Raw genomic sequence first — 25,855 nt, forward strand, 5'->3', positions numbered from 1 at the left:
CAAGGACAAAATTACTGCTGTGTCAATTTGTGTCTCTTGCTAGAAAGCTTCCAATATCTTTGTTCCAAGCGATTGGACGCCTTGCCAAATGGAGATAATAATGAGATGTTCTTTAAAGCTTTTTAAGCTCTTTTTTGAAAATAAATCAAATTCTCAGATGAAAGAATAAAATTCTGACTGCATCTTACGTTTCCGAAAAATCTTGAGAGAATTAAAAAGAATTAACACGATATTTCTTAATTTTGAAACCGATTTGTTTGATGGACTCAGAAAGAAAGAAGATTTCTTACATATGTATATGTATATTACACTTTTAAAACTTTGTTTATGAAACTTTCAAAATAATTATATTAAATTATATTAAATACTTATGTGTCTTGTGTGTTATATTTCGTATGTTTCGAATTTATATCAAGTTATGTTACACATTTTGGATATTGTATACTTCTGTGACACGCATTAATCTCGATCGATCCAAAGAAATGTTTAGGATTTTCGGGTATCGCTGTTCGAACGGCGGTTTTGTTACACGAGTGGTTCGAAGGATATGGAGGATTAATTGGCGGGTCCGATCGCGCGCGCCGCTACCCCTCGCTCTCCTCTTTCTCCCTTCCCTCTCGCAACGATCCCTTCGAAGGGGTTGCACGCCACGTCGGGTCTCCAGCTAGAATGACGAGAGAAGAAAAAAAAAGAGGCGCGCAGAAGAGAAACGAAAGAAAGGAGCTGCTAATTGACACGGGCGATTGCACGTAACGGTATAATTAGAGAAAAGAATACGGAGAGCCCGGGCCGGTGCACCGATGAAACCAATGAACCAGCCACCGTGCGGCAAAGGGAGAAGGAAGAAAACGAGAAAGGCAAAGAGAGAGAGAGTGAAAAAATACGGGAACGGAGCGACGGGAGAGAGATGAACGGAAAGGCAGAAAAGCAGCAGGGGAGAGAAGCAGCCGGCGGGTTTCGTGCGACCATCGAGGGGTTCCCTCTCCGGGAGAAAGAGCCGCGGGCCTACGATGAGAGTGAGAGAGCGAGCGAGAGAAAGAGAGAGAGAGAGAGAATGAGAACGAGAGCGAGGACAAGGGGAGGGAGAGAGAGAGAGGGAGAGAAGCGGTGGTCGAAGAGACAGAGAAGGGGTACGCGGCGACCAGAGAGAGATAGCTAGAGCGAAGGGGAGGAGCGGGAGGGAGAGCGAAAAGAGAGGGACCATAGGCTCCCGTGGACCCTGCCGCGATCATTCTGTACCAACACGCCGCGCCGGTCGGTTTCGCAGCGTTCCCAGTACCCTCGGATAGCACCACGAGGAGGAGCGGGCGTTCTCCAACGAGGTCACTTCCGCGTACCCCGCCGAGGAAGAGCCCGTTGTCAGGAACGTCTTTTGTCCCCCCCCCCCTAACGTTTCTTCTTCTTCTTCTTCTCCTTCATCGTCATCTTACCGCGAAATACGAGGACGCCGCAGGACTCGGTCGGAAGTGCCCCCTTCAGTGAAAGGTGCCGCGAGACTCTGTTTTTTCCTATTCTTTCGTCATCCGGGAGCTCGATTTCCCCCGGGACCAGGCTTCTTCATCCGGCAAAGTCGCTCTCTTTGATCCGAGGAGCGCCGTTGGTTCCCACCGAAGAGTGGTACTCGCGATCCTCCAGAAAAGGCGATGCGCCAGTCCTGGATAGAGATCTAACGGTCTTCAAGTTTGTGCGGAATCTCTGGGTTCTTCCACAGGAGCGGGCATCACCGTGGGCGACGTCAACCTTGCTGCTCGCTCGGGCGGAAAAGAAAATGACACGGTGACCCAACCCCGTGGGTTTCAATGAATAATCCGAGGACCTTTATGCGACGCACACAAAAAGGAACGCTCAAAGGATCGTCGACGAATAATGCATCACGGTAGCTGGCCTTTATCTCGGACGTTCGATCGGACGACAGGTTCTACTCCAGCGGAACGACCGGCGTCCACTGCAGGCGCACCCGGGCGGAACGTGGTGTACGAGATACAAGCTGTAACGTCGTAAGCTCCGCAATTAACGCGACGGCATTAAAGATCGGGGGCGCGATCGAGCGACGTGTCGATCCTCCGTCGCGGGCTCCGTGGCAGTCGCGCGACTCCGGTTTACCGGGTTCGCTCGCGGCGCGACGGCGAGAAAAAGAGTTCGGCGGAAATTATTCCGTCAAGATCGCAATCTCGCGCGCGCTCGCCGCCCAGGCGATCAGGTTTCGCTCCGAGAAGAAATCTCACTCCTCCGGCCGCGCCGCGCCGAGCAGCGCCCGATCTTCTGCGCACGAGATTCAAGGGAGAGAGAGAGAGAGAGAGAGAGAGAGATCGGGCCGAACCAATTATGCGACCCGGTGGATGTTGTGGACCGCAAAATGAGACGTGAAACGAGCGATCGCGTCGCGCGCGGAAGGAGAAGAGGAACGTTTCCGACCTGTGGAGGACTGTCGTTGATTCAGAGGACGAGGGCCCGTCGTCGCGGGGATTCTCGATAAGGAGAGGGCAAGATCGCAAGATATTATCATCGCGGAAGGACGAGAGCGAGCGATACGGGATTATCTCTCTGGCGAGTCGAGCCAAGGCGCAATTATCTCTGATACTTAACGACTTGCGGTGACTTGCTCCGTCCCGGTGAGTAATTATTCAATTAAACTTGCCGTGAGCTTACCCCAGCGAGTGAACTTGTCGTAATGAACGATTCGTCGTGACGAACGCTACGGCGACTACTGCTATTCGCAAGATAATAAACGTTTTAGCGTCGGGACGTAAAAGCGTCCAATAATTACGAAATCTAATTACGAAATGTAAAAGTTTCTAATAACTTGCATACAGCGGATGTAATTCTTCTTCATTTTACGTCCGAGCATTTACATAAAGGATTAAAATAAATCTTAACCGTTTACAATAACGGCAAGTTTATTCTTCGACGAATGTTTTTTTAAACATATCGATAAAGTTGAGTTTGTTCATTCGGTCTGCAGCGAATCTCGGTGCTGAATATAATTTTTTAAATTAATTGGATATTTCTAGACTCCATGATTATTGCGTTCAAATAGCACTGGAGAGGACTCGAATTGTGAGTCGAAACGTATGCGTAACTTTATGTATTGTTTGCATTACTTGACATTATGTACAATTTGTTGTTCAAGTTACAACGACAGAACTGTCTTTACAATGAAACATTTGCACAAATAAACTGCGCGCCGACAATTTCGTCGGTCTTGAAACACACGGTCTCTCACTTAAGCTAAACGTTTAAAATTTTAGTTCAGAAAGCCCCAAACACACCCTCCCCGCGCGATGCAAGGATAAAACGTCAATTTCTTCTTTGCAGTTATGCGATCGTCTTACATTTCATCGTTCGTCATTGCGACGACTCGGTGGTCTCTGCGTAATAAGAAATTATAACAAGGTTCTCCCGTCGGAGCGCGCGCGAACGAATCGTGGCCTCGCGGATCGAGACACACACGTTCGGACGCGCTGTCAACCGTCGTAACAGGATCTCGTTAGCGGGCGGTCGATATGGTATACGACGATGACGGTGTACGGTGGCGGTCCGATACTCCGACAAAGGCGGCCGTCGAGATAAGCTTTCATCGGGCGCGATCGCTCGCCCGTTGCCGCACGTTGCGAGATGCGGGACTTTAAGGACGCCTCCCCCCCCCCCCCCCCGACCCTTTCACTTTCCACGGTTCCATTGTTCGCGGGCGTGATTCTAAATTTTAAATAAGTTAATCTGCGGTCGCATCTCTGCCCCCTCGGGGCGTCCGGCGGGGCCGCTCCGAAATCGGTCCGTTCCGAAATGAGCTCGCGCCTCGGAAGAATATAAACTTCGTTGTGTATACGCTGGAGAAGGATTATATTATCTTTCGGTGTTCCCGCGTGCGTTCCTGTAACGTTTCGTTGCCGGCGCAATGCATATAAATCGTAACTTTCTAAGAAACATTTCCGCACGCGGAACTTTCTCGCTCAAAATCGAGTCTCTCCCGTGTCTCCGCGATCCCGAGGCAAAGGCGCGATCCCCCTCGTTTGATTTCACCCGGAGTACGTAATTGACGGGGGGGGGGGGGAGGAGAAAAAAAAAGAAAAACGTGCTTCTCGCGCGCTCGGACAAAGATTACTTTGTGTACAGATTCCCGCGGAGATATCGCCGCGGAAAGAGATATCGTAAACGACCGCGTGGCTTCGACTCGAGATACCGGGGAATCGAACCGCGTCGAGAATTTCCGCCCGATCGCCGCTGGACCGGCAATGATTTACCGATGTCTCGGCGGATTAATAGGCGAGATCCCTCCCCGCTTTTAACGGCTCGCCGCGACTCGCCCGGAGTTCATCTCGTAAATGACTATTCCGTTATGCCTCGGCTTTGCTCCACTTTTGTGACCGTCACGAACAATAGGCACGCTCCAGGAACCGTCATTGATCTCACTTCCGTAGACCGTAGAAATCTGCATTTCTCATGGAACGTAGGGTGGAACGCCGGATTTACGCCGTGGAAATCAGGAAAAGTAGAAGAGGCGAAGATAATTTGCTTACAAACCACTCTGTTTCATGAGCCTTTATGCTGCATTAGTATTATGTTGTGATTTCAATTTTTTTTTTTTTTTTACTGTAAGATGTCAACGAAACCCTCGTGAGTTGAATCCATTTGTCAATGTGTGAGTAGAAGCAGCGATGTATTAGGGCCCCCGCACAGACTTTTGCATAATGTAAATGCATAAGGAATTCGATTGGTTGAATTTCTTATGCACTTTGCTTATGGACCAATCAATTTGCTTATGTACATACGTTTTGCGTTATGCAAAAGTGTGTGTGGGAGCGATTCTACGATCTGTCCTTATGATCTACGTAAAATGATTACTGGGAGTGTAAAGGGTTTAGTTGCTATTTCGTAATGTATAAGGATAATAAAAGGCGATGTATGCACCAAAATACAAGTGCTTAGCTCTCGTATTCTATGTTCAAACTTGATTGTCCTACTTTTGAGTGACCATATATTTAATCCTTTTTGATACGCAGACAAAAAATGCAAGGATTTCTAAGAGGTTTTTTTATGTAAGATAATAAGTATTTTACTTTTTTGTAGTAGAGAGTAGATAGTATAAAGTTTTTTATTGGTATAATTCATCTTAAAAACATGATATAACTGCTGATAAATTAAGTTTTCGATAGTTGCATATCAAAGTTGTCCTAATTTTTTATAAGAGATGATTAAAGAATGCGTCTTAGAACGCTTATCTGTAATATTTCAAGTTTTATGACAAAAACTGAACTTTTGTCTTAGAAAAACTTTAGGTCAAATAATAATTCTTATGTAATTTTATGCACATTTCCCAATTTCTTTTCTTGATTTTAATTGTGTCATAAACATCGGCGGTCTTATTCCAGTTGCTGTTTAATTATTCTCGAATCTCTTTTTCACCTTAATCGTCGCCGTCAAGATATAGTCCGGGCAATCGGAAACCTAGTAGGATCGCGCGACGCGAAAATAGGAGGGAGCTTAATTCCTCGGCCAGTCTCCCGAGAGACTGTTGTTACGTTTAATGACGGCGACGGTCGTTATCGGGTGAATAATATCGCGTCGCAATGTCCGCTCGTTCCGCGCCCGCGATGTCGTCGACGCCTTTTAAACGAGGTGAAAAGCACGTTTTAAAACTGTTCGCGTTTTACGATCGCGCCGTCATTAACCGCGTCGCGCCGCGGAAATGTTCGCCTGGTAGGAGAGAGAGAGAGAGAAAAAAAAAGAACCGGATATTATAATTCGCGCGACGCATCATCATCGACGATGATTACATGCGCCGCCGCCCCGCGTGTATGTACTCACGTGCGGGAGACCGACGGGGCCGTACGATGAACCTGGCATTGAACTGGCCCCGGAGGTGTAATCACCGGAGGATTCATTTCGCGGTGAGACGTTTAGAGACGCAGCGGGTATAACGAACGATCCGGACGTAATACGTCGACGGTGATCGACAACTGGATCGGCACCGTGCGCGCCATTACTCTTCGGGTCGGGTCGCGATTGTCCTGAACCCTCGATCGCGCGAGGGACGAAGAGGAGAAAGGGGGGGGGGAGGGGAGAGACTTGGCGGGTCGACGAGTTGACAGTCCCTCGCGGAAACAATTTCCGTCTTCTCTCACGATCGCCCGGCGGGTCTTATTTCATTCGGCTCGCTATTATCGTGCATTAATGGGAAAACTTAACCGCGCCCCGTGGGTTCGGTCGGGTCGGGGTCGGGTATACCACACCGGTCACATATAAACCCGATTCAGTCAGAAAATCCCGTGAGTTCCTCCCCCCCCCCCCCGCGAGTATTGTTTACAGTCACGTGCGTTACGATTCAAAGGGAGAAGGTACGACGTCGTTACGCCGATACCGCCCAATTAAAAGTCAGTTCTCCGGAGGATAAATTAGTGCGGCTGAATGTTAATAAGGTACCTTCACGAAAGCGTCGTAAAAGTTATGAGTTACGATTGGACGGATGGAGTTGGCCGGATACCTACGCACGTACCGTACAGTGAGCGTAATCAACGATTACAATGTCCGACGAGGGCCTTTTGTGTTCCTTTCACGTGCCTGTAAAAAGGGGCTCTCTCCCTCTTGATGTACGTAATTACTCTTCAGCGTCGTTGCAATCTTTCCGAGTACTCTCCACTCGCCGCGGTCGCTTTCGCCCGCTCGATCGGTTTTACCAAATAGCGACCTTGTGTCCTCGAATGTTTTTTTTTTTTTCTGTCTCCCCCTTTTTCTTGTCGGACGCTTCACAGCGCTGCTTCTGCTCTTGAAAAATTTCAAGAAATTAACATCCATTCATCTAATTCGTAACGAACCGGCGAATCGAATTTTTAAACGTTTTAACATCTAATATTTTAGCTATCCGACTTTAAAAACACCCCGTACTTCCACGAACTCACGATCGGTTTCTGCAAAACAGCACGCGTTTGTGTACGCGTCGCATTACAGGTCCTTGGATTATGCGAAGCCTCCCATCCCGAAAGGAGCGATCTCTTCTCATCGAGCGCGGAGTTTGTGTGTTTCCGCAGCCGACTGGTTTTTCCTTCTATTAAATTGTTCTGGCGAGGCGTATCCTCGTGCAGGCATGTATATTGACAATCGTCGTCGACCGGTCTCCGCTGTACTCGCGTACTCCTCCGCCCCCGATCTTCCCCGTGCCCTTTCCCCTCCCCCTCCTTCCTACGGGGCCCCTTCTGCATCCCCTGTCTCCCTCCTCGCCCTCCCACCGTCGTCCCTCTCGGCCGCCGCTCTCTCGTTTTCCTCCGCGTACGCGCACCTCAAGTGTGTGTACACTCCGTCCTTAGCTTCCCAGCTTCGTTAAGAGGGCTCGAGTCGTCGTCTTGGCGCGCTCCGTGAAAATCTAGAGCCTATTGCTCCCCCTCCCCTTATCCCCTCCTCTCGGGAGGACCGTTTGATGCCCTCGGGCCCTCGAACGCCTTCCTCTCTCGCGCGCGCTGTCTTATCTGCTGAATATACAATTAACGGCCTGTATCGACGACTCTAATCCACCTTCCATGTCCCCCGAGATCCATAAACGCGAAGACGCGAATTTGCTCTCTCTCTCTCTTTCTCTCTTTCTCTTTCTCTTTCTCCCTCCTTCTCGCGATTTCCCGCGATTTTCATGCAACGCGAATCGGCATTTTATCTGTTCTATCATCATGTCGGATAAATTAATTTGCTATTGGAAAAACGTTTAAGATAACGTTAATTATCACGATAGGCCAATAGTGCGCAATAAAGTTAGCATTCATTAGAAGCAATTCATTAAGAACTCATTTTAAACGTGATTCTACGATTAATATCGTGTTATTTACAAGCCAGAAATTCGAGATAGATAAGAAGATAAAAGAACCGAATCTTGAGTCCGAATCCCTCTCGTTAATTTTTTCTTTGTTCTTTTGCAAATTCTTCGCGAAGGATCTGTCACGTTGACGCGCGATTTAAGAACAAATCGTTACTTTGCACAGACAAATATTCCTAGTTAAGAAAAGAAGTTACTCATTTTTTTCGTTTTTTTCTTTTTAAGTAACAGTTATCTTTGCAAAAAATATCGTCTTAATGAATAGTTTAAAAATTTGATCATTATTTATTTATTGAGTAATATTTGCTATCAACATCACTTATATTCCAAATGATTCACAAGTTTATGTACTTGCGAATTGTAAGTTTGTCATAAGCATAAAATTTATTCAAAATTCTATTCTGAATATTAATCTACAACATTAACTAAGAAATTGGATTTACTTATATATTTTGCTTCGCTTCAACTTTATCATATTCTCCGAAGGAATGTATGAAGGAATGAGTCTTTCTGAAATTTGCGACAAGTATATTTTAAGATAGTTATGAAGAAGATATTCTTTGCTGATGATTACCGTTATCAGAAGAAAAAAAAAATGTTAATCGAATAATTGCTCTTCTTGGCAATACAGAATTGATATTTTTCTGTGTCTACGAACACGGACCCGTTTTAATCGCCCCCGCAATCATTACGATCGCACTTTATGATTCGGCGGCAGCGCGTTACCGGCTTCTGTCGCGAGGAGATTATGCAAGCGCGACTACTCGAGTAGCCGAGCGCAAAGTGCGTCGTTATGCACGTGCACCTAATATTAGATTTGAGATTCTCTCGCTCGCTCTCTTTCTCTCTCTCTCCTCCGCTATACTCATTATAACTATATGCCCGTGCGTACGACGCGGCCATACGGAATCGACAATTGGCTCGTTCCGCAAGCAGACGCAACGGCGCGCTTATTGCCTATTCTATATCGCCCGGTCATGTCTTGTTCAGTCCTCGCGAGCCTCCAACCTCCACGTAGCGCGCCTAGATACTTTACCGCTGATAATCCGGCGGGGGGACGCTCGCGTACGCCAAAGTGCTGCGCGGCCGTTTACATTCCCGCTGTGATCGCGAATGCGTTTTATGCGCCGGCTAATATCGCCGGGCCGATCGCGTGGGCTAGATAGACGGCGGTATGCCTGTATAAGCGACACACACACATGCGTATGTATGTGTGTGCGCATACACACCTGCGTACGTGTGTACTATACCAGTTTCTCGCGGCACAGGGATGTACGGTCACCGTGCTACCTTATGGCGAGAACTATGCGGTCCGCTAAGAAAGAAAGCGGATGATAAGGCAGAGTTTTTGGACTTCTACCACATAAGCCCATTTCTACTAATGTAGATTAACTTTAATCTCGGATTAACTTACTCTTTATCTCTTTCTAATTTTTGGAACTAGAATGAGATAACAAGTAAATTAAAGTTAATCTACGTTGGTAGAAATGGGCCATAGCCGTGATCATGGAGAGGATGAAGAACTAAGGGCAAGAACCAATCACATTATATCATACTGAGCACTCGCTGATTCTTCAATACATGATTAATTCTTGTTCTTGGTTCTTCATTCTCTCTATGGTCACGGCTACGTGGTAGAAGTCCGAAAACTGCAACTCCTCGGTAAGGACCGAGCAAACGAACATCTCCCCGTATAGAGAATTCCGCGCGAAAATGATCTCGCAGGAGGACACGCGCCGCGCGTGGACGACAGGGATCCACCGAATTGGAGGTCTCGAAACGTTTGGGACGCTCGTTGAACTAATGATTAGATCTCGGAGGAGTGACGAAACTTCGCGCCGCCATGTCACCCCGCACCGTCACAGTCACCTTAAAGGGCTCGACGCGGTTTATTTACATAACGCGGTCGTACCCGGTACTTGACGCTCCGACCCAACTGGCCACGCAGCTTCAGCTCAGCTTCGCGCTACGTCACTGTCCCCCGTGGGCAGCGGAGCCAGCCTCGCCGCGGGCTGACCTCGGGACGAAAGGACAACCGAGTCATGGGACGGTCATGGTACACCGCCTCGTTCTCGCCGGTCGAGACGTTACACCTTGCGTACGCGATGTCGCACACTCACACGTTCCACAAACTGTTGATATCAGCCGGCGGGCATTGAGTTACGACTCGCTGGGTCTATCAGTTCGGTCCCGCGTCCTCGCTGTCGCGTCTTCGCCTGAACACGCGTTTTTATCTGAAGGGGGCTACGATGAGGGCCCGGGCCGTGCACGATCGCCGTGTGAAAGTGCGAGGCTCTCTGTCCTCTCGTCGCGATATATGTACCCACGTATATACATTGAGCCTGGGCAAAATCAAACACGATCACAGAGCTTTCATTCTAAATAACTAAAAATGTATCCTTAATGAATTGATCTGGCGTAGATGTAGACTCTTCCTGATCATCTTGCCATCTTGTTTCAAATACTAGAACGTGAGAGAGAGGGAACAATCTTCTCCTTTATAATACGCGGTGAACGATCGAAGAGAGCGCAGCTAGCATGTTTTATTACGCTTCATCAAATTATATTTTATCATCAGTTATCAAATTCTTAATTAACACTCCGTATGCACATACGATCCGACACGAGAGAGCGACCCGGCACATTTCTTCTCCTTGAGATACTGCTAACACCTGGCCAAATAGCGGTCTCCAGCCTCTCCCTAAAAAAAGGTTTGGCATCTAGAGAACAGGTCTCGTGTGTCGCTGGCCTCAGTTCGTGTATGTCCTTTATTATCCAGAATGTTTTGGAATTCCTAATGCTACTTTCTCGTCGAATTTACAAATAAGCACTGTAACACGCGATTTTATTCATGAGAGTCAAGATTAAACAAAACACTAAATAACCTTTAAGGTAACAAGAGGGTTATTCAAATTTTACGGAGATAGTATAATGTAATAAAAAATACTGCAAACTTTTTAATTTTTAGTAATATTTTAGTAATAGACACATTATTAAAATACCAATATTGTTAATCTTGAGAAGATGGACCTCAAATATAATAATTTTCGTTATTGATCGAGAATCTTTTTTTTTTCATTTTTGCTTACTTAAAAAAAATATGTAGTATGTACATAAATTTACTCAGAAATAATAATCTTAATAAATTACAGAACAAATGATTGAACTGGATAGATTATCCTTGGAGTTTTAGCTTCTTTATTTCGTGATTGGCTTCTCGCGCACGAATCGCTCCGGTTTCCCCCGATTTCCGAGGCTTCGCGAGCGTCGAGAGCGCGGCGCTTAATCGAGACTCGATTTTTCCGCCGGCGGTGTGCACCGTGTGATGCATCGATCTGACCTTGATTTCACCGTGCCGCGGTCACCGCTCCTCTTTCGTGCGGTGGCTAGGAACGATTTACGGCTGGCTGCGCCGGCGGTCCTCCTCCTAATGAAGCGATTAATTCGCGGTGCCTCCGGCTCCGTGCACTTGTAACACTTGTAATGCAAAATTACTGATTTTCTCCTCGATGCTGCTTGCAGGGGTGAAAGGAGAAGGATGACGACGCGCGGCTATGGTGGAATCCTCGTGATCCTGCGATCGCTGATGATCGCCGCCGCCGCCACGACGGTGGTACCGGGCACCTGGATGTGAGTATCTTTTCGGTATTTTCGACGCGATTCCCCCCCCCCCCCCTCGCTTTCTTCTCTTTCATTTTCTTTAATCGAGCGGTCGAAGGTTTTAACCTGATTTACGCGCGTATATTTATAGTTAGACGGGACGCGATAATTTTTTTTCATTAGGCTCGCGCGTCTAGACTCTTAAAATAGGCTGACGTGGAAGGACAAAGGGTGCCCTACATATCGCCGATCGAAGGATGAACCGACCGCCGCGCCGGAGGTGGGGCCGGGTGTCGTATCATTCTTATCGGTGAAAGCTCCATTATCCGGACATCGTTGTTTTTCATTGAATTTTCGATGATCCGGCCGCCGTCTCCGGTGGTCTCCGATATCGGCCCGGATAATTGAGATTCTATTGTACCCGGGCTATATATCGCGAAGTGCCGAGGGAGGCCGGCGAATGTAAATAAATTTACAGGCAAATTGATTCACCGAACGAGCGAGCTGGCCGACGAGCAGTCTGGCCTTATCTCGAAATTAATTTCTGCTACTTTACATTCCTCGTTAGAGAGGAGATTGCGGGCTCGGTGTCGTTCGGACTCGTTACCGCGTTCAGAAGTTGTATATTAAAGCGAATCGAAAGTCCGCTCTCCTCTCGTTTCACGGCAGTTAACGTTATCTCGCTTCGAATCGGCGAATTACTATATACATTTCCATTACCTACGCGAAAATGCGTAATCGATCGGCGATCTCTCCTCTCTCTCTCGGGCCGAAGAGCGATAATTGCGACGATCGACCGACGTGATTAAGCCGCTTATTCGACTGGTCGTCGAAGTCGAAGAAACGAATCGACGTGATGCTTCACGCGATTCCAGATTTATGGGCCTTTGTGCCCAACATCGTGGGAATCCGAGCGAGGTATCTTTCGTACCCCCGAAAATCTCCTCTCTCTCTCTCTCTCTCTCTCTCTCTCTCTCTCTCTCTCTCTCTCTCTCCCTCTCTCGCCGCGAACGAAAAGCTCGTTCCCCACGTGCGTTCGTCCCGGGAGTGTGTCTAATCTCTGAATTGCCATTCCGGCCCCTGTGTTCTACCCCGCGTGAGCATGACCAATCACCGAATGGTCCCGGACGCCCGCGCGCCTTTGTCTGCCGTCCGGACCTCCTTCGCGCCGAATTTACCTCTCGTACCCTCTATCTCTCTTTCTCTCTCGCGAGGAAATCCTCCAAGCCTAACCGTCCGCCCGGCTTTTTTTTCATCGGAATGCGCTCCCCTGAAGCCGCTGCTCCCCTTTCCGACCGCTTCCCGACTAATCTCGGTAACGAAGGCGCGAGGAGTCAGTAGGCCCAGAAATCATCTCGCGTTTCCGACGTGTACCGCGTTAGGCCTTAATTCCTCTTGTCGCGTGCAACTCCTAGTCGCCCAATTACTACGCGGCGCGAGTACAAAAGCCCATCGGGACTTCCTCGTCGCGATCGCCTCGGGACACCCCGTATATACGCGAGTCGCGCGCGTCCGTCGCTGCGGATGTAGCCGCAATCTCTCGGGAGACAGCGGGGCATTATTTTGCGGTCCCCGGCAAAACGCGTACGGCCCACGAACGACGAACGCGACGGCGAGCGCGTTGCGTGGGCCGGTGCGTGGCCCGTCGAAATATTATCGCTCCTTCCGCCGCGCGTGCCCCCTACCGCCCCCCTCCTCCCCACCTCTTCGCCGCTCCGCGAGAGGTTTGTCCGCGCCATTGTTTTTAGGGGAGTGTAAAGCCGATGATATATCGCCGCCGGAGCGTGTTCCAGAATATTAATGTCGTCTATTACACTCCCTAGACGCTCGCGCGGGCGCTTTTACGACTCTCCTCTTTCTCCCCTTCTCTCTTTCACTTTTTCCTCTCTTTCTCTCCGACTCTCGCGGAGATACTTCGGCTGGACCACGACGAAGGCGGGAAATATCGGGATTTTGTTTTCCGATACCGGACAAGGAAAGATCCTGAGAAGCTAGGGAACATTCCTTCTCCTCTTGAAAGCGGCCATTTGCTTTCGCTTAGTAAATTTTATCTCTTGTGTGTTTATGAGATGTTCAGTTTCTAAAGTGGAATTGATGTACCGATAGCTTGACGAAATCACGATAGCCTTCCTCCGATCGTTGCTTCGTAGAAATTGCCGGGTAACGCCGTTGATGCGCGGTCTCGCGTCGTCGCGTCGCCGCGGCGGTCCCGAGTATTCACCTGAGTCACGCTCGTCCAGGTTGCGCCGAGTCGCCGTGCAGGTTGTCGCGACCGGACGACAGGAGGCGATCGGGGCGACAGAAGCTCAGGGACCTGAAACTACGAGACATAATCGAAAAGATTACTCTTTTAAATCGCATAGCGTGAAACCTGCTCGACGCAAAGGAAAAATACCTTGCGTGCAAGTGGGTATCAACATGTTTAAGTCTGGGGTGTCGTTTTCCTTTTTTTTTTCTGTCAGATCAGACATGTTGCCTACGACTTGCAGAGTCATGACCATTCTAAATATTTGCGTTGCCATTTTGTAACACGTGAAAATGCCCTGGTGAAAACTTTTCTCACAAACTTGTCAGAATTTTTATACGATTTTTTATTCGGTAATCAAAATTACCGAAAGTAAGTGAATAATCACAGTTATGAATGTAGCAAGCCAGTTTTATTGATTCAGATTTAGAAGAGTACAAGCTGGTGACAATTTTTTTTTCAAAATTTTTTAACGTATTGAATCACTTCAGAAATATTGAGATCTACGTCTCTTCTCAGAATTTTTCATATATGTAAATTCTGAAGTATTTTAAAATTTCTATAAAGAGAATCTGAGAAATGTTCTAAAAAGTCATAAAATTATATAGAAATTTTTTAAACTTCCAAAAAATTATATTCCAACGGGAAGTTGCTCTTACAGTTACGGTATCAATTGATATACTGAAAGATTAGTGCATGACTGATTGAATTGAATCACTTCTAAGTATAGCATTGCAATCAAACTATTCACTTTTTAACGACTAACATACCGATTTCAAAGTAGGATTAGAAAGTAGGATATAATTATTAAAATATTGCCGCGATAAAACGAACGTGCGACTCAGCGCGGAGATCGCACGTGCAGCATCCATTCAATAGATTGGCCGTTTGGCTAACAGGTAGTTTGTCGCGGAGTCGCTGGCGTGGAAACTGCGAGCGTTCAAATCCCCAGGTCGCAGTCCACGGAAGAATCGGCCGGGGTGGATTTCGCCGACAATTTCCCGGGGATTTCTCTCGATCTCGCGGGAGCAAAGGAGGAAGAGACGCGCGGCAAACTCGAAGCTCGGCCATCGGAGGCTTCGCTCGCGACGAGACGACCGTCCGTTTCGAATTTCAGATTGCCGGCCCCCCCGGCTTCTGTCTTTGACGGTGCCGTTCCATCATCTCGCTCGGTTGACTCACAAATGCGCCATTAAGGAGAAAATCCGAGGGCCGCTCCGCGCCCACGGACGCGCCGAATTTATTATATAATCGGCGTAACAAATCTCCAAGAGTCACGAGGGGGTCGACGCTGTCCCCTTCTCGAAACGGCCTCTCGAAATGATGAGGTTCTCCTCCGTCCCCACCCCCCCTCCGTAAGGTTCTAGGAGTTGCAACTAATAAAGCGCGACCGATCGCGCGTTTTTTCCTGAAAAGAAAAAAAGGTCCGACCACGTCCTTAAAATACGCATTGTTACGGGAGTTCTTATCCAGTGAGAAATAGTACATCGATTCGACATCGAAATCATCATTTTGATGCCGATTCGACGTCGAATTGATGTCGAATTCATTATTGTTTCTCGCTGGGTAATGCCTTGCGTTATTCTCTACTTGATAGAAATCTGGGTCTGCGACACTTGCCGCAACTGGAATCGACACAGTCGCTGGAGCCGTTTGACGCGAGCGCCTCGACGGTCTGCGTCGGCCTGAAGGGCCTGTCCCAGGGCCAAGGGAAGCTCTGCCAGCTGTCCGTGGACCACATGTTCAGCGTGGCGAAGGGCGCCAAGTACGGCGTCATGGAGTGCCAGCATCAGTTCAAGGACAGAAGGTGGAACTGCTCCACCGTCCACGACGAGACCGTGTTCGGTCCGATACTCAGAATAGGTACGGCGCGAAATGCTAACGTTCAGGAATCCAAACAGCGATATACCCCCTTCATTACTGTTCCTTGCTAATCGAAAACGACATGCCCGTTACTCGCCGCTTACTGCAGCGAGCAGGGAAACCGCGTTCGTTCACGCGATCACCGCCGCCGGAGTGGTCTACTCCATCAGCCGTTCCTGCCGGGACGGCCAGCTGTCGTCGTGCGGCTGCTCCAGGAGCAGCAGGCCCAAGGACCTGAAGCGCGATTGGATCTGGGGCGGATGCGGCGATAATCTCGAATACGGCTACAAGTAGGTATATAGCGTCCAGAGCGCGTAATCTCGCGCGCGTAAGCCGCCTGTCCTATAACAGTTAGAGATTCGACGTGGTATACGGGACGCGGACTTGCCTTTTTCTCCTGCCTCCTTTCTTTTACCCCCCCCCTTTTTTTTTTTCCTTTGCGAACGTCACACCGCGACGGGGAGGCTGGGGAAACTGGTTTGAGGCGTGTTTTCGTCGGTAATAAGATGTCGTGCGAAAAGATACGCGCGACGCGACGCGCGCGATCATTTTTTCCTAGCTCTCTACATCTGATTAACACAGTGTAACCGGTCTTCGGTATTTGATTAATGATGGTCCACCGTGTGGATCGTAAAAGCCCCGCGAGAGTTGCGCGCGTACCTAGATAATAACGACCACCGTCGTCATATATTTTGATGATAATAACAGTCGCCGGCGAGATGTATTATCGCGGAATTTTTTTCTCTCTCTCTCTTTCTCCTTCAGCCACCGCTTGTGTAATTACACTTGATGTAATATCTTATTATATAATGTAATGACATAATTAATATAATTACCGACATAATTTACTCTCAATTTCTTTCTTTTTTACGAGACACTTTAAAATCGGAGATCGGGACGATAAAGACGCTCAATTATCCGAGTTAATGCGAACCTGGTCCGTCCGTTTAGATTCACGCAGGCGTTCGTCGATGTGCGGGAACGGGAGCGCAGCTTCAAGAGGGGCAGCCGGGAGCAGGGCAGGAGCCTGATGAATCTGCACAACAACGAGGCCGGTCGCAGGGTAAAGTTCGTTCTTTTCTTAGCGCGCGCACGCGAGAAATGTCTCTCTCTCCCTCTTTAAATGTCGCGTATCGATTTTCCACGTGCGAATTCGCTGACCCAAAGCGCGTTAACGAAATACTAATACGCGCCGATCACGCATCCCCCGCAGGCCGTCATCAAAAGGTCCAGGGTGACGTGCAAATGTCACGGCGTTTCCGGAAGCTGCAGCCTGATCACCTGCTGGCAGCAGCTCGCATCGTTTCGCGAAATCGGTAGGTAAAAAAAAATTAACGTTGTTCACCCCCAAATGGGAGATTTAGAGGACAATTAAAAAAAAAAAAAATTAATCCTCCTGGATGTTTTTTAGATGCTTCTGCGATCATTAAAGATTACAATTTTAATGTCATCCCAAGTATTTTAATTAGTTTAGGATGCAAAAAAGTGACCTTTTTTAATGAAAAATGTTGCACATATTCTTCCATGTTTTTTTTTTATAATACATATCTACTTTGTACAGATTTAAATATCTACAAATTTTGATAAGACTAATTGTAAATGGCTTAATACACGAAGAGAATTTTCTCTTAAAATTTATCCTCAAAATCTGGTAATTGTAGAGTGTGATCTCGAGAAATTTTACTATACTTTTTAGTAAAATTTACTAAGAGTAAGAGAAAATTTCGTATTATAATTTTTACGTTGTCTGAATTTAGAAACGCATTTTTTAAATTGGCTGACACGATTTCTCAGAAAAACTATTGCATATGCATAAAATACATGTCTATTGTCCTTTTAAATAATGTTATTAAAGCTTTTTAGATGTTTTTACGATTTAACTATATAATTTGTATCGTTCGAGGGAAAATTCTTCTATAGTATAAAAAAGAGCAACGTGACGTTTCATCATTTTCAGGTGACTTTCTGCTGGACAAGTACGACGGTGCAACCGAGGTCAAGGTCAATCGGCGCGGTCGCTTGTCGATGCGCGATCCTAGATTCTCCGTGCCCACTGCGAACGATCTGGTCTACCTGGACGACTCGCCTAACTACTGTCTCCCAAACGGCACCTTGGGCTCATTAGGTATGTTCTATCTTTTTCGTATAAATTTTTTAAAATCGAATATTTATATTTAGGAAAAGCCGGTAGCGCGATATTTTTAAGATTTACTTTCCGAATACTTATAAGATGTTCTTATGGAGGGATTTTATTTTATAACACAGGCACCCAGGGTAGATTATGCAATAGGACGTCGTCCGGCATGGATGGCTGCAACCTTCTTTGTTGCGGTAGGGGCTACAACACGCAAAAGTCGACCGTCAGGCACAGATGCGAATGCAAGTTTCACTGGTGTTGCTTCGTCGAGTGCAAGACCTGCGTGAGCAATGTCGATATACACACTTGCAAATAGCGCGCCACTATTTATGACTTTCTTTTCCATAATTCCTTCTCGCATCGTCGGAGGTATATACAGCTGACAGTACGTCGTATTCTAGTAACGGCGGCATTATTATTTTACAGTCAATGAATATTAAATGATACTTCTCTCTCATTTAAAATCTATGCAAATGAGTTTTAATAAAGTCTGTCTTTTTTTCCGCAAATGTGCGTGTATGTGTGGTACGTGTGTATGAATGTTTTGTAATATTATTACTGCGATAGGTTTTCCGGTTTTCAGCGCTTAAAGGTAAATTTTATGAGAATATTAAGTAATCTATATTTTATCAGAGAAATCAAATCGTGTCTTAAATTATTTGGGGCCTACAAAAAAGTTTAAGCAAATCAAAAAACTTTGATTGTGTGTTCGTAGGAATTAAGTGTTTTGCAAATCATTTTTTTTAACAAAGACAAGTGGAATAAATCGCATTAGTCTTTCATGTAAAAGTTCATGTTAAATTAATGCATGTAGCTCAACAGTTTTTTGTACGCAATTTAATGTACCGAGATGTTTCTCGTTGTTTATCGCTTTATCCTACACCTTTAAAAAGAATTTACCAATCGTCTACTTAGGAAACATCGAAATATCTTATTAAAGATATTTTCAATATTTTTAGAAAATGTTTAAATGCCTGAAAGATGTTTAAAGGAATTTTGTTTTGAAGATAATTTTATAGAATTTTTAGAAAATATCTATAGATATCTGAAAGGCATCTTAAAATATATTTTTAAGATCATCATCTGAATAATATATAAGAAATCTTCTGAATAATATTTGAATAATATCTCAATAATATCTTAAAATATTTCATATCTTTTTAAAACTTTTCGAAAAAATCCAATTATTTCAAGCATGACAATGTTTTTTAGACATTTAAAAGATATATTTTTTTGTTTATGTGAATAATTATTCTGCATGACGCACACACATACATACGATTACACACACATACTATTTTGAATCCGTAATTATATCGCTGTTTAAATATAGTTACAATAGTTATTTAATATATAAAAAATAGTTGTAACGTAAATTATTTAAAGTGTTTATTGCATTTTTATTTATTTGCTCAGAGGAAGCGATTTAATTTAGCAGTTTGCAAAATAGCGCGTACAACAGTGAGCAATATTGTGGATTACTTAAGAATGTATAAACTTAAGAGATACTTAAAAATATCGTTAGTAAAAGTATCCGATTATCAACTATCCGATTATAGAATGTCACTACGTAAACGTAATGAAAGAAAAAAAGTGATTTCATGATGCTGAAAGAAGTCCAAAATTATTTTTTTATTTTACATGTACAAAATGACACGAAAATATCTCTGATAATTGTACAGATTTATAAACTGGAATTTGCACTGATATACTAATATTTATACCCACTGAGCAAATCTACCAATTCTCAGAATTATTTTTGTATCATTCTGTATATGCATATGTATACACCTAACTTAACTTAAATTTTCTATTAGTCATTACAGTAAGATATATATAACAACATTCCATTTGCATCGCAGAACATGTCTGACGAAATGTACTTGCCTTAGGTAACAACATAGCATTTAAGTCACAGCGCTAAACATCTCTAATAGACTAGACATTTATTTAACAGTTGTACAATTATTTATTTTTATTCCTAGATAATGTAATGTACAAAATTCGGCATTTCACAGTGGATAGATGCTAAGATAATAAAATATCTCATATCAACCACCAAGTTTTACCTTATTTGACTTCCACCAAGGTGCATTTAGAAGTGTATCAAACACATTATTTGCATGACATACACTTTGTTCGTCACTTTACTTTTTAGAATCTGTTCACACATTACTATACAGAAACAAAGCAGACTATTCATGGATATCCCATGGCTTTTCTGGTCGATACCTGTCCCAAGGATTTGGATATTTGTATACTGACGGTTCAGTCAGAATAATGTTACCCTTTCCCAATTCTTTAATGAACAATTCACATTTGCTTCCAATTAATGAGCTGTCAATCTCCATTTCACAGATTCCAGCCTCTAGGCAACGCTGAGCCAACACTCGTCCTATATTAATATAAGCTGAACTATCAGTCGTCCTGTAACATTTGCATTACATTTAACAGGATGGACAAGTTAGATAAGAAAGTTAATAACAGTTCAAATCTTAATCTCTGTACCGATATAGCTGCTTCTTCAATGCCCATTCCTTACTGGAAACTGTAACGACCGGTCCATTCTCAAAGTGGCGGACTTCCGCAATAATGTAGTGTGGCTTCTTAACCAAGAATAATCTGTAAGTTGACACAATCATGACATTGCGATTAAATTTATCACAATAAAAAGAATACACATTGGAAGGTCTAATAACTCAAGCATACAATATCCAAAGAACACGTCCGTGAGGGATGTTCTCTGGAGGGTTTGTGCTGTCTAATGGATCTCGAAAAGACTGCCTTACTTGTGCCAGTACGAATGTCCGGGCTTGTTGAGATGATAACCGCTGGGCTTCCTCGCTATCCTCAGCCGTTCCAAGTTTCGCGGGTTCCGGTTCACGATCTCCGTGCACACTTCGACCGACTCCGCATTACCGTGCAACCCTCGCACGCTTAACGTGCGGAGAGCGACACCGGCGCGCACGTTCGCCGAGTACATCCTGGTCTTTCCTGCCGCTTTGCCAGATCGCGACGATATTACCTGTTGATCACCCGAAATCACACTTGAGTCTCAGCCTGTTTCCACACGATTATTATTTGAACGTAGGTCTAGGTGTCCTCGCACTTTTCGTTCCCTCTAGGTTAGGTTAGGTTAGGTTCTCCCTTGGCTGTCTCGGACAGTCTATACATACTATATCGACTTGCGTTCAGTAGACGCGACGTGGTGAGTGCTCGTCGTCATTGGTACGTTCTTCTAGATTTATCTTGAATCTAAAGGTCTACTCCAGTCACGAGCGACAATTATCGAACGCTCGCTCAATCATTGTAAAGTAGTCACAGTACTCACAGTAGTAGACAGACTGACAGAGCGGAGTAGATCCACTGATATTCTGAACGACGGAAGACGGAAGACCTGAGTGCACCTGAGTGCAGTCACCTGAGTGCGGCGAGAGTGCGAGAGATTGCGAGGGATGAAGACTGGATGCTGATCAGTGCTGATCGAGAGAGGAGAAGCCAGGAGAAGCGGAGCACGAGGAGGACATAACTCCGATTATATTATATTTTTAACGTTCGTCGCTACGTTTTCCAAATGAGTACCGTCGAGTACGGGTTTCCGATGATAGGCGGATTGATGCCGGTAAGCGAAATAAGTAATTCTTTGTCACTAACACCGGAGCTTTCTTGGGGAAATCGTGCTGGATTGAATATTACGATCTCTTTACGAACTTCATTTCCCTCCAGGGAAGGATCGTTGCCCCTTTATTACTTCAATTATCTTTTTTTAGCAAATACAAGCTCTGATAGCACCACCTATATCGGATGACTCAAAGGCGGCGAAGGCGAGGAAGGAGAAGGAGGAGAAGAAGCATCCCTACTTCAAGAGACGGGGTCGTGGTCACAATCGCGACTTCTGCGATGCTTGTAAAGATGGTGGAGAGCTCATATGCTGCGACAAATGTCCAGCTTCCTATCACTTGCAGTGCCAGTAAGTGTGATTATTGAATAATCGTTTATCTGCCCTGGAAATCCTTTACCGTACGATGCTGAATCCTTATCTGTAAAAGAGAAGCATAATTCTAACACTTTACATTTATAGCTATCCCGCAGTAGACCCGACGGATATTCCTAATGGAGAATGGCTGTGCTACGCCTGCCGCTGCGCCTCCAAAAGGGAGGTGCTCTTTGACGAAAACGAGAATAAAAACAGATCCGCTTTGGAAGTATTGACACTGGCGGCTGCCCTAGTAAATCCAAGAGAGTTTGAGTTGCCCAAGGAGTTACAATTACCTATAATGTTTCCTGGAAGCAACAAGGCAGATTACGTGTCTGGCAGGAGAGGTAAACTGCTGAGCTCATCTTACAACAATGGTAGGCAAGACAAGATTGTGTATACTCTTCTCTGTCTTCTTACAAGAAATACTTTGAATAAAATTTTATTTTGTAGTATCATAACTGTCTCAAATCAATTAAAAACTTTCACCACAATGTTAACACAACATATTTTTTATACTAAACGCAATATCTCTTTTTTTCCAGTTGGAAAAAGTCATTGTTTGGATAGCAATCTAATGGTTCCATTGCCAGCTCGTTTATGCTTCGAATGTGGACGTAGTTGCAGAAAGGCGCCATTAATCGCGTGCGACTATTGCCCGTTGTATTTTCATCAGGATTGCCTGGACCCACCGCTGACTGCCTTTCCTATCGGTAGATGGATGTGTCCTAATCATCCGAATCACTTCATAGATCAGAATCTGTTGACTTCTTGTAGAGTGACAGAACGCATAAAGCTCTGGGACAAGTATGCCAATCAGCGGATAGATCAGCATGCAGTAAAATTGGACTTTTTGCGTAAGGCGCGTGCCGCCAATCCTCTGTTTCGGACGAAAGTGAGACTGGAGGGTCGTCCAAGAATAAAAGTTCCTTGCAGCATCAAATTCCATTATGAGAATCCGCCGCACTTAGAGCCAATACATTCTTATCAAGATAGTCTTATATGTCCGATAAGAAACACTAAAAATGAGGAAGAATACCAACAGACAAACGAGAAAGTAGTCGAGAAAATAGCTGAAAAATCAGTCGAGAAAGCAAATGGCAAAGACAATTGTATAGAAAATAAGAAAACTGAAGAAACTGATGAAGTAAGAACGAAAGGAGAGAAATGTGATATTACCACAACTGAGAAAAATTATCAATTGAAAGTATTTGATACGAGTGAACACGTGAGTAAAAAAATAGAAAGTGAAACCGCGGCAGATAATTCTGAGGAATGCAATAATATTGAATTTCACACAAGCAGCTATGGTAATGTCAAAGAAGGTGTCCAATTGTTAGAAAGACCGGTGTTGGAAGCATTAGCGCAGCAGAGACTAGAACAGATATTAAATCCAGATGGGGAAAATTATAAAACAATAAATTGTCATAGAAGAGCAAGAGCCGCGTTATTTTCTTTAAGCCCTAAGCCTAATCCACCAGCGTTCATGACTCGTAGGATCTTCGTTATCGGCAATGGCCCGAACTGTGACTTAGTCTTGTCCAATTACGGTAGCTGTGAATTCACATCCTCCAAACACGCAGTTATATTTTTCGACGAGGTAATTTAATATCGCATATCTTTCCTCTAGCAGATAATTTACGAGAAAAATTAAGAAATTAAAATTGGCACGAAGAATCTTTTCTTATCACAGTGCTCGTCTTTTTTGTTATAGGTGACCAAGCACTACGAATTACTTAATTACAGCGAATACGGAACAGTAGTAGATCACGTGCTGTACTCTTGCGATTGCACTCGTGTTTTAGAAGAACAAATAAAAGAGGAAAAGACTGATAAAACGATACACATCACTAAGGAGGAAGAAACTTCTGATATGATAAAAATGATTCTGCGTAAGGATGAGGCAGCTTGTTTGGAAGAATATGTGCACATGGATGACAAAGTCTTATGCAAATGTAATATAAAACGCGATACGAGAATTAATGAGCAACCAGAGGAAGGATGGGAAGGAAGTGCGATTATAGCGCACGGCTCGACCATTAGCTTCGGTTGTCTCATGTTTGTATTTAACACATTAGATATGTACGTGGACAGATGAAACTCAGTAATATGAAATATTGTACAAAGTGAAAATTTTATAAAACAACACATAAAGAGCATTCCTTGTGCTTGCAATACTATTTTTTAATTTTTTTTTAGTAAATTGGTTTTATAAATACACTATACATGCAATGTGTAAAATAACTTTTTTTTTTTCATTTTGCATAATGATTAAGATTCATCCTCTTGACATGGTTCATCAAAGTCTCTCGTTTTCACATCTTCATCCTCACCATATTGTATGGTGTTATCAATCGTTAATTTTATATCTGCAATACTTTCCTCATCCTTGATATTTAACGGCAAAAAGTGCACTAAGCTATAATCCGCTATGATTTTACCTAGACTTTCTGTAAGACTGCGATACTTTTCGTTCCACGGATCTCCTTCTGTATCTGCTAATAAACTATGTGGATCGGGATCGATATAATTGTCCAATCTTTTCCGTGCACTTTTTGACAGCAAGTCTATTTTGCTAAGAATACTAATATGTGGAATTTCCAAGTTTATCATTACGCTAAGGGTGGCCAGAGTACCAGACAGAAATTTAGAAGCATCTATTATGAATTGGACATCTATCAGAAATACTCCACATATACGAAAATTCATATTGTGCAGGATGGTTATCAGTTGTCGCATCACAGTCATGTGTGTGTACAACTCAATTTGCCCTGGACAATCAAATATTATATAATCATCATCTACGTCACCTAATTTTTCTTCCAGCCATTTTGTATTTTCGATTAAGTACCTGTAAGAAAATAGTTTGATTTTATCACGTAAAGCAATAATTATGAAAATAATGAAGTAATGCATGGTTTCCCCATGTAAGAGCTTGATAGATCTTAATTTGATCTTTTCATGAAGTTTCTTGAGTTAAAAAAAAATTGAAAGTTGTAAGTAAGGAAATATAAAGGCCATTCTAAAATTGCGTAAATGTAGTTGTAAGTGTAAAATTGTAAAAAACTGACTAATTACAAATAATTATTTTTTTTAGTGATCAAAGAATAATTGACTGTGATTGATTTCTTACAATCTTATGTTTATAACTACATTTACGTTATTACAATTGTAGAACCACCTAAAGGTAACAACTTGTTTTGAAAAATTCATATTTTTCAAGATACAAAAACAGATAAGATTAATAATGTACTTAACAGAGAATAACTTACTCCATGCAGAATACAAGTCCACCATTGGGCCCAAAGTTGAATTCATCATCTTCCATGGCATCATCTAACTGAATTAAATCTCTTATATCCGCTAAAGGCTCATAATCAAAATGTTCTGCTGCAGGATCTAAATTCACAACATCTACAGTTTTTCTTGCATTGGTAGCATGTTCTTGCATAATTTTACAATAAGTGGACTGTTTAGAATGATAAAAATAAGTATTAACAAAGCTGTTTTGTTAAGGTAACTGTTAATATTCAATTAAGGTAAAGTTTAATGGTTCAAATTTACTACCTTGCCACTGCCAGCTGGGCCCATTACTAACTGAGCGTACCTCATTTTTCAATAGAAAATATATATTTATAAATGTACAATTAATTAATAGTACTGATATTTTTAATTCTTCTATATTCTGTATATTAGTCTGAAAAAAAAAATTACGCGAGACACTAAAGTTATTGGAACCGAGAGGTCGGAATGAACTTTGTTTTTCACAGAACATACGTAAATAAAACTAAACATGCTGTCAGAAAATGCGAAAAACATCCAATACCAACGAAGAGGTAAAAAATGTTCTAGGCAGTAGGTTTGTTCTGGGGCTCGATTCTTGAATTTATTCGCAAGAGAAACGTATTCGCAAATTCTGTTCTTACAGAAAAGTTAGAAATTTATTGGCTATCGTATGGCTATTAACCAATAAACTTGTCACTTTTCTGTTAGAGCGGGTATTTGCGCATACGTTTTCTTGCGAATGAATTCAAGAATCGAGCCCCTGGTTGTCTACACTTTTACACTTCTACGAAAAGTATAAGTTCTTATTGGCTGGTTAAAAATATAAACCAATAAGAACTTATATTTTTCGTAGAAGTGTAAAAGTGTAGGCAACCAGAACAAACCTAGTGCCTGATTAAATCCAGGGTTTTGTGTTCTTCGCATGCTCTTTGGCCTATTAACCCGGATCTA

At 44.0% G+C, this 25,855-nt stretch overlaps 4 protein-coding genes across 4 annotated transcripts; 2 read left to right on the forward strand and 2 right to left on the reverse strand.

Annotated features, from left to right (window-relative positions):
• Nucleotides 1–1,183: 1,183 nt before the first annotated feature.
• Nucleotides 1,184–19,699, forward strand: LOC105833071 (protein Wnt-5b). The gene is made up of 8 exons (XM_012674496.3): nt 1,184–2,612; nt 11,321–11,428; nt 15,241–15,506; nt 15,616–15,796; nt 16,458–16,569; nt 16,720–16,822; nt 17,464–17,631; nt 17,772–19,699. The coding sequence occupies exons 2-8, from the start codon at nt 11,337–11,339 to the stop codon at nt 17,957–17,959; spliced, it is 1,110 nt and encodes a 369-aa protein (XP_012529950.1). The 5' UTR covers nt 1,184–2,612; nt 11,321–11,336; the 3' UTR covers nt 17,960–19,699.
• On the reverse strand, nt 19,573–20,769 carry LOC105833069 (39S ribosomal protein L18, mitochondrial). Its single transcript, XM_012674495.3, has 3 exons — nt 20,433–20,769; nt 20,152–20,265; nt 19,573–20,070 (listed from the first exon to the last, which is right to left on the reverse strand). Exons 1-3 carry the CDS (start codon nt 20,624–20,626, stop codon nt 19,839–19,841), a joined length of 540 nt encoding a protein of 179 aa, XP_012529949.1. The 5' UTR covers nt 20,627–20,769; the 3' UTR covers nt 19,573–19,838.
• An 87-nt stretch (nt 20,770–20,856) lies between these two features.
• On the forward strand, nt 20,857–23,799 carry LOC105833067 (PHD finger protein 12). The gene is made up of 5 exons (XM_012674493.3): nt 20,857–21,265; nt 21,414–21,613; nt 21,725–21,996; nt 22,165–23,219; nt 23,334–23,799. Exons 1-5 carry the CDS (start codon nt 21,218–21,220, stop codon nt 23,715–23,717), a joined length of 1,959 nt encoding a protein of 652 aa, XP_012529947.2. The 5' UTR covers nt 20,857–21,217; the 3' UTR covers nt 23,718–23,799.
• Nucleotides 23,783–25,433, reverse strand: LOC105833068 (GPN-loop GTPase 3). Its single transcript, XM_012674494.3, has 3 exons — nt 25,187–25,433; nt 24,892–25,088; nt 23,783–24,470 (listed from the first exon to the last, which is right to left on the reverse strand). Exons 1-3 carry the CDS (start codon nt 25,229–25,231, stop codon nt 23,891–23,893), a joined length of 822 nt encoding a protein of 273 aa, XP_012529948.1. The 5' UTR covers nt 25,232–25,433; the 3' UTR covers nt 23,783–23,890.
• Between the last annotated feature and the right edge of the window lie 422 nt (nt 25,434–25,855).

Source organism: Monomorium pharaonis, chromosome 3 (genome assembly GCF_013373865.1).
Source record: "Monomorium pharaonis isolate MP-MQ-018 chromosome 3, ASM1337386v2, whole genome shotgun sequence".
Lineage (NCBI taxonomy): Eukaryota > Metazoa > Arthropoda > Insecta > Hymenoptera > Formicidae > Monomorium > Monomorium pharaonis.

Excerpts from the sequence above, each read along its gene's own strand:
- LOC105833068 (XM_012674494.3), bottom strand. The coding sequence starts at position 25,231 with ATGAGGTACGCTCAGTTAGTAATGGGCCCAGCTGGCAGTGGCAAG. Across the intron at positions 25,089-25,186 it reads GCCCAGCTGGCAGTGGCAAG|TCCACTTATTGTAAAATTAT; the intron begins GTAGTAAATTTG and ends CATTCTAAACAG. Across the intron at positions 24,471-24,891 it reads GGACTTGTATTCTGCATGGA|GTACTTAATCGAAAATACAA; the intron begins GTAAGTTATTCT and ends ATTTTCTTACAG.
- LOC105833071 (XM_012674496.3), top strand. The coding sequence starts at position 11,337 with ATGACGACGCGCGGCTATGGTGGAATCCTCGTGATCCTGCGATCGCTG. Across the intron at positions 15,507-15,615 it reads CGGTCCGATACTCAGAATAG|CGAGCAGGGAAACCGCGTTC; the intron begins GTACGGCGCGAA and ends CGCTTACTGCAG. Across the intron at positions 16,570-16,719 it reads ACAACGAGGCCGGTCGCAGG|GCCGTCATCAAAAGGTCCAG; the intron begins GTAAAGTTCGTT and ends CATCCCCCGCAG.
- LOC105833067 (XM_012674493.3), top strand. The coding sequence starts at position 21,218 with ATGAGTACCGTCGAGTACGGGTTTCCGATGATAGGCGGATTGATGCCG. Across the intron at positions 21,266-21,413 it reads TGATAGGCGGATTGATGCCG|CAAATACAAGCTCTGATAGC; the intron begins GTAAGCGAAATA and ends ATCTTTTTTTAG. Across the intron at positions 21,997-22,164 it reads GAGCTCATCTTACAACAATG|TTGGAAAAAGTCATTGTTTG; the intron begins GTAGGCAAGACA and ends CTTTTTTTCCAG.
- LOC105833069 (XM_012674495.3), bottom strand. The coding sequence starts at position 20,626 with ATGTACTCGGCGAACGTGCGCGCCGGTGTCGCTCTCCGCACGTTAAGC. Across the intron at positions 20,266-20,432 it reads GGACATTCGTACTGGCACAA|ATTATTCTTGGTTAAGAAGC; the intron begins GTAAGGCAGTCT and ends GTCAACTTACAG. Across the intron at positions 20,071-20,151 it reads TTGAAGAAGCAGCTATATCG|GACGACTGATAGTTCAGCTT; the intron begins GTACAGAGATTA and ends CAAATGTTACAG.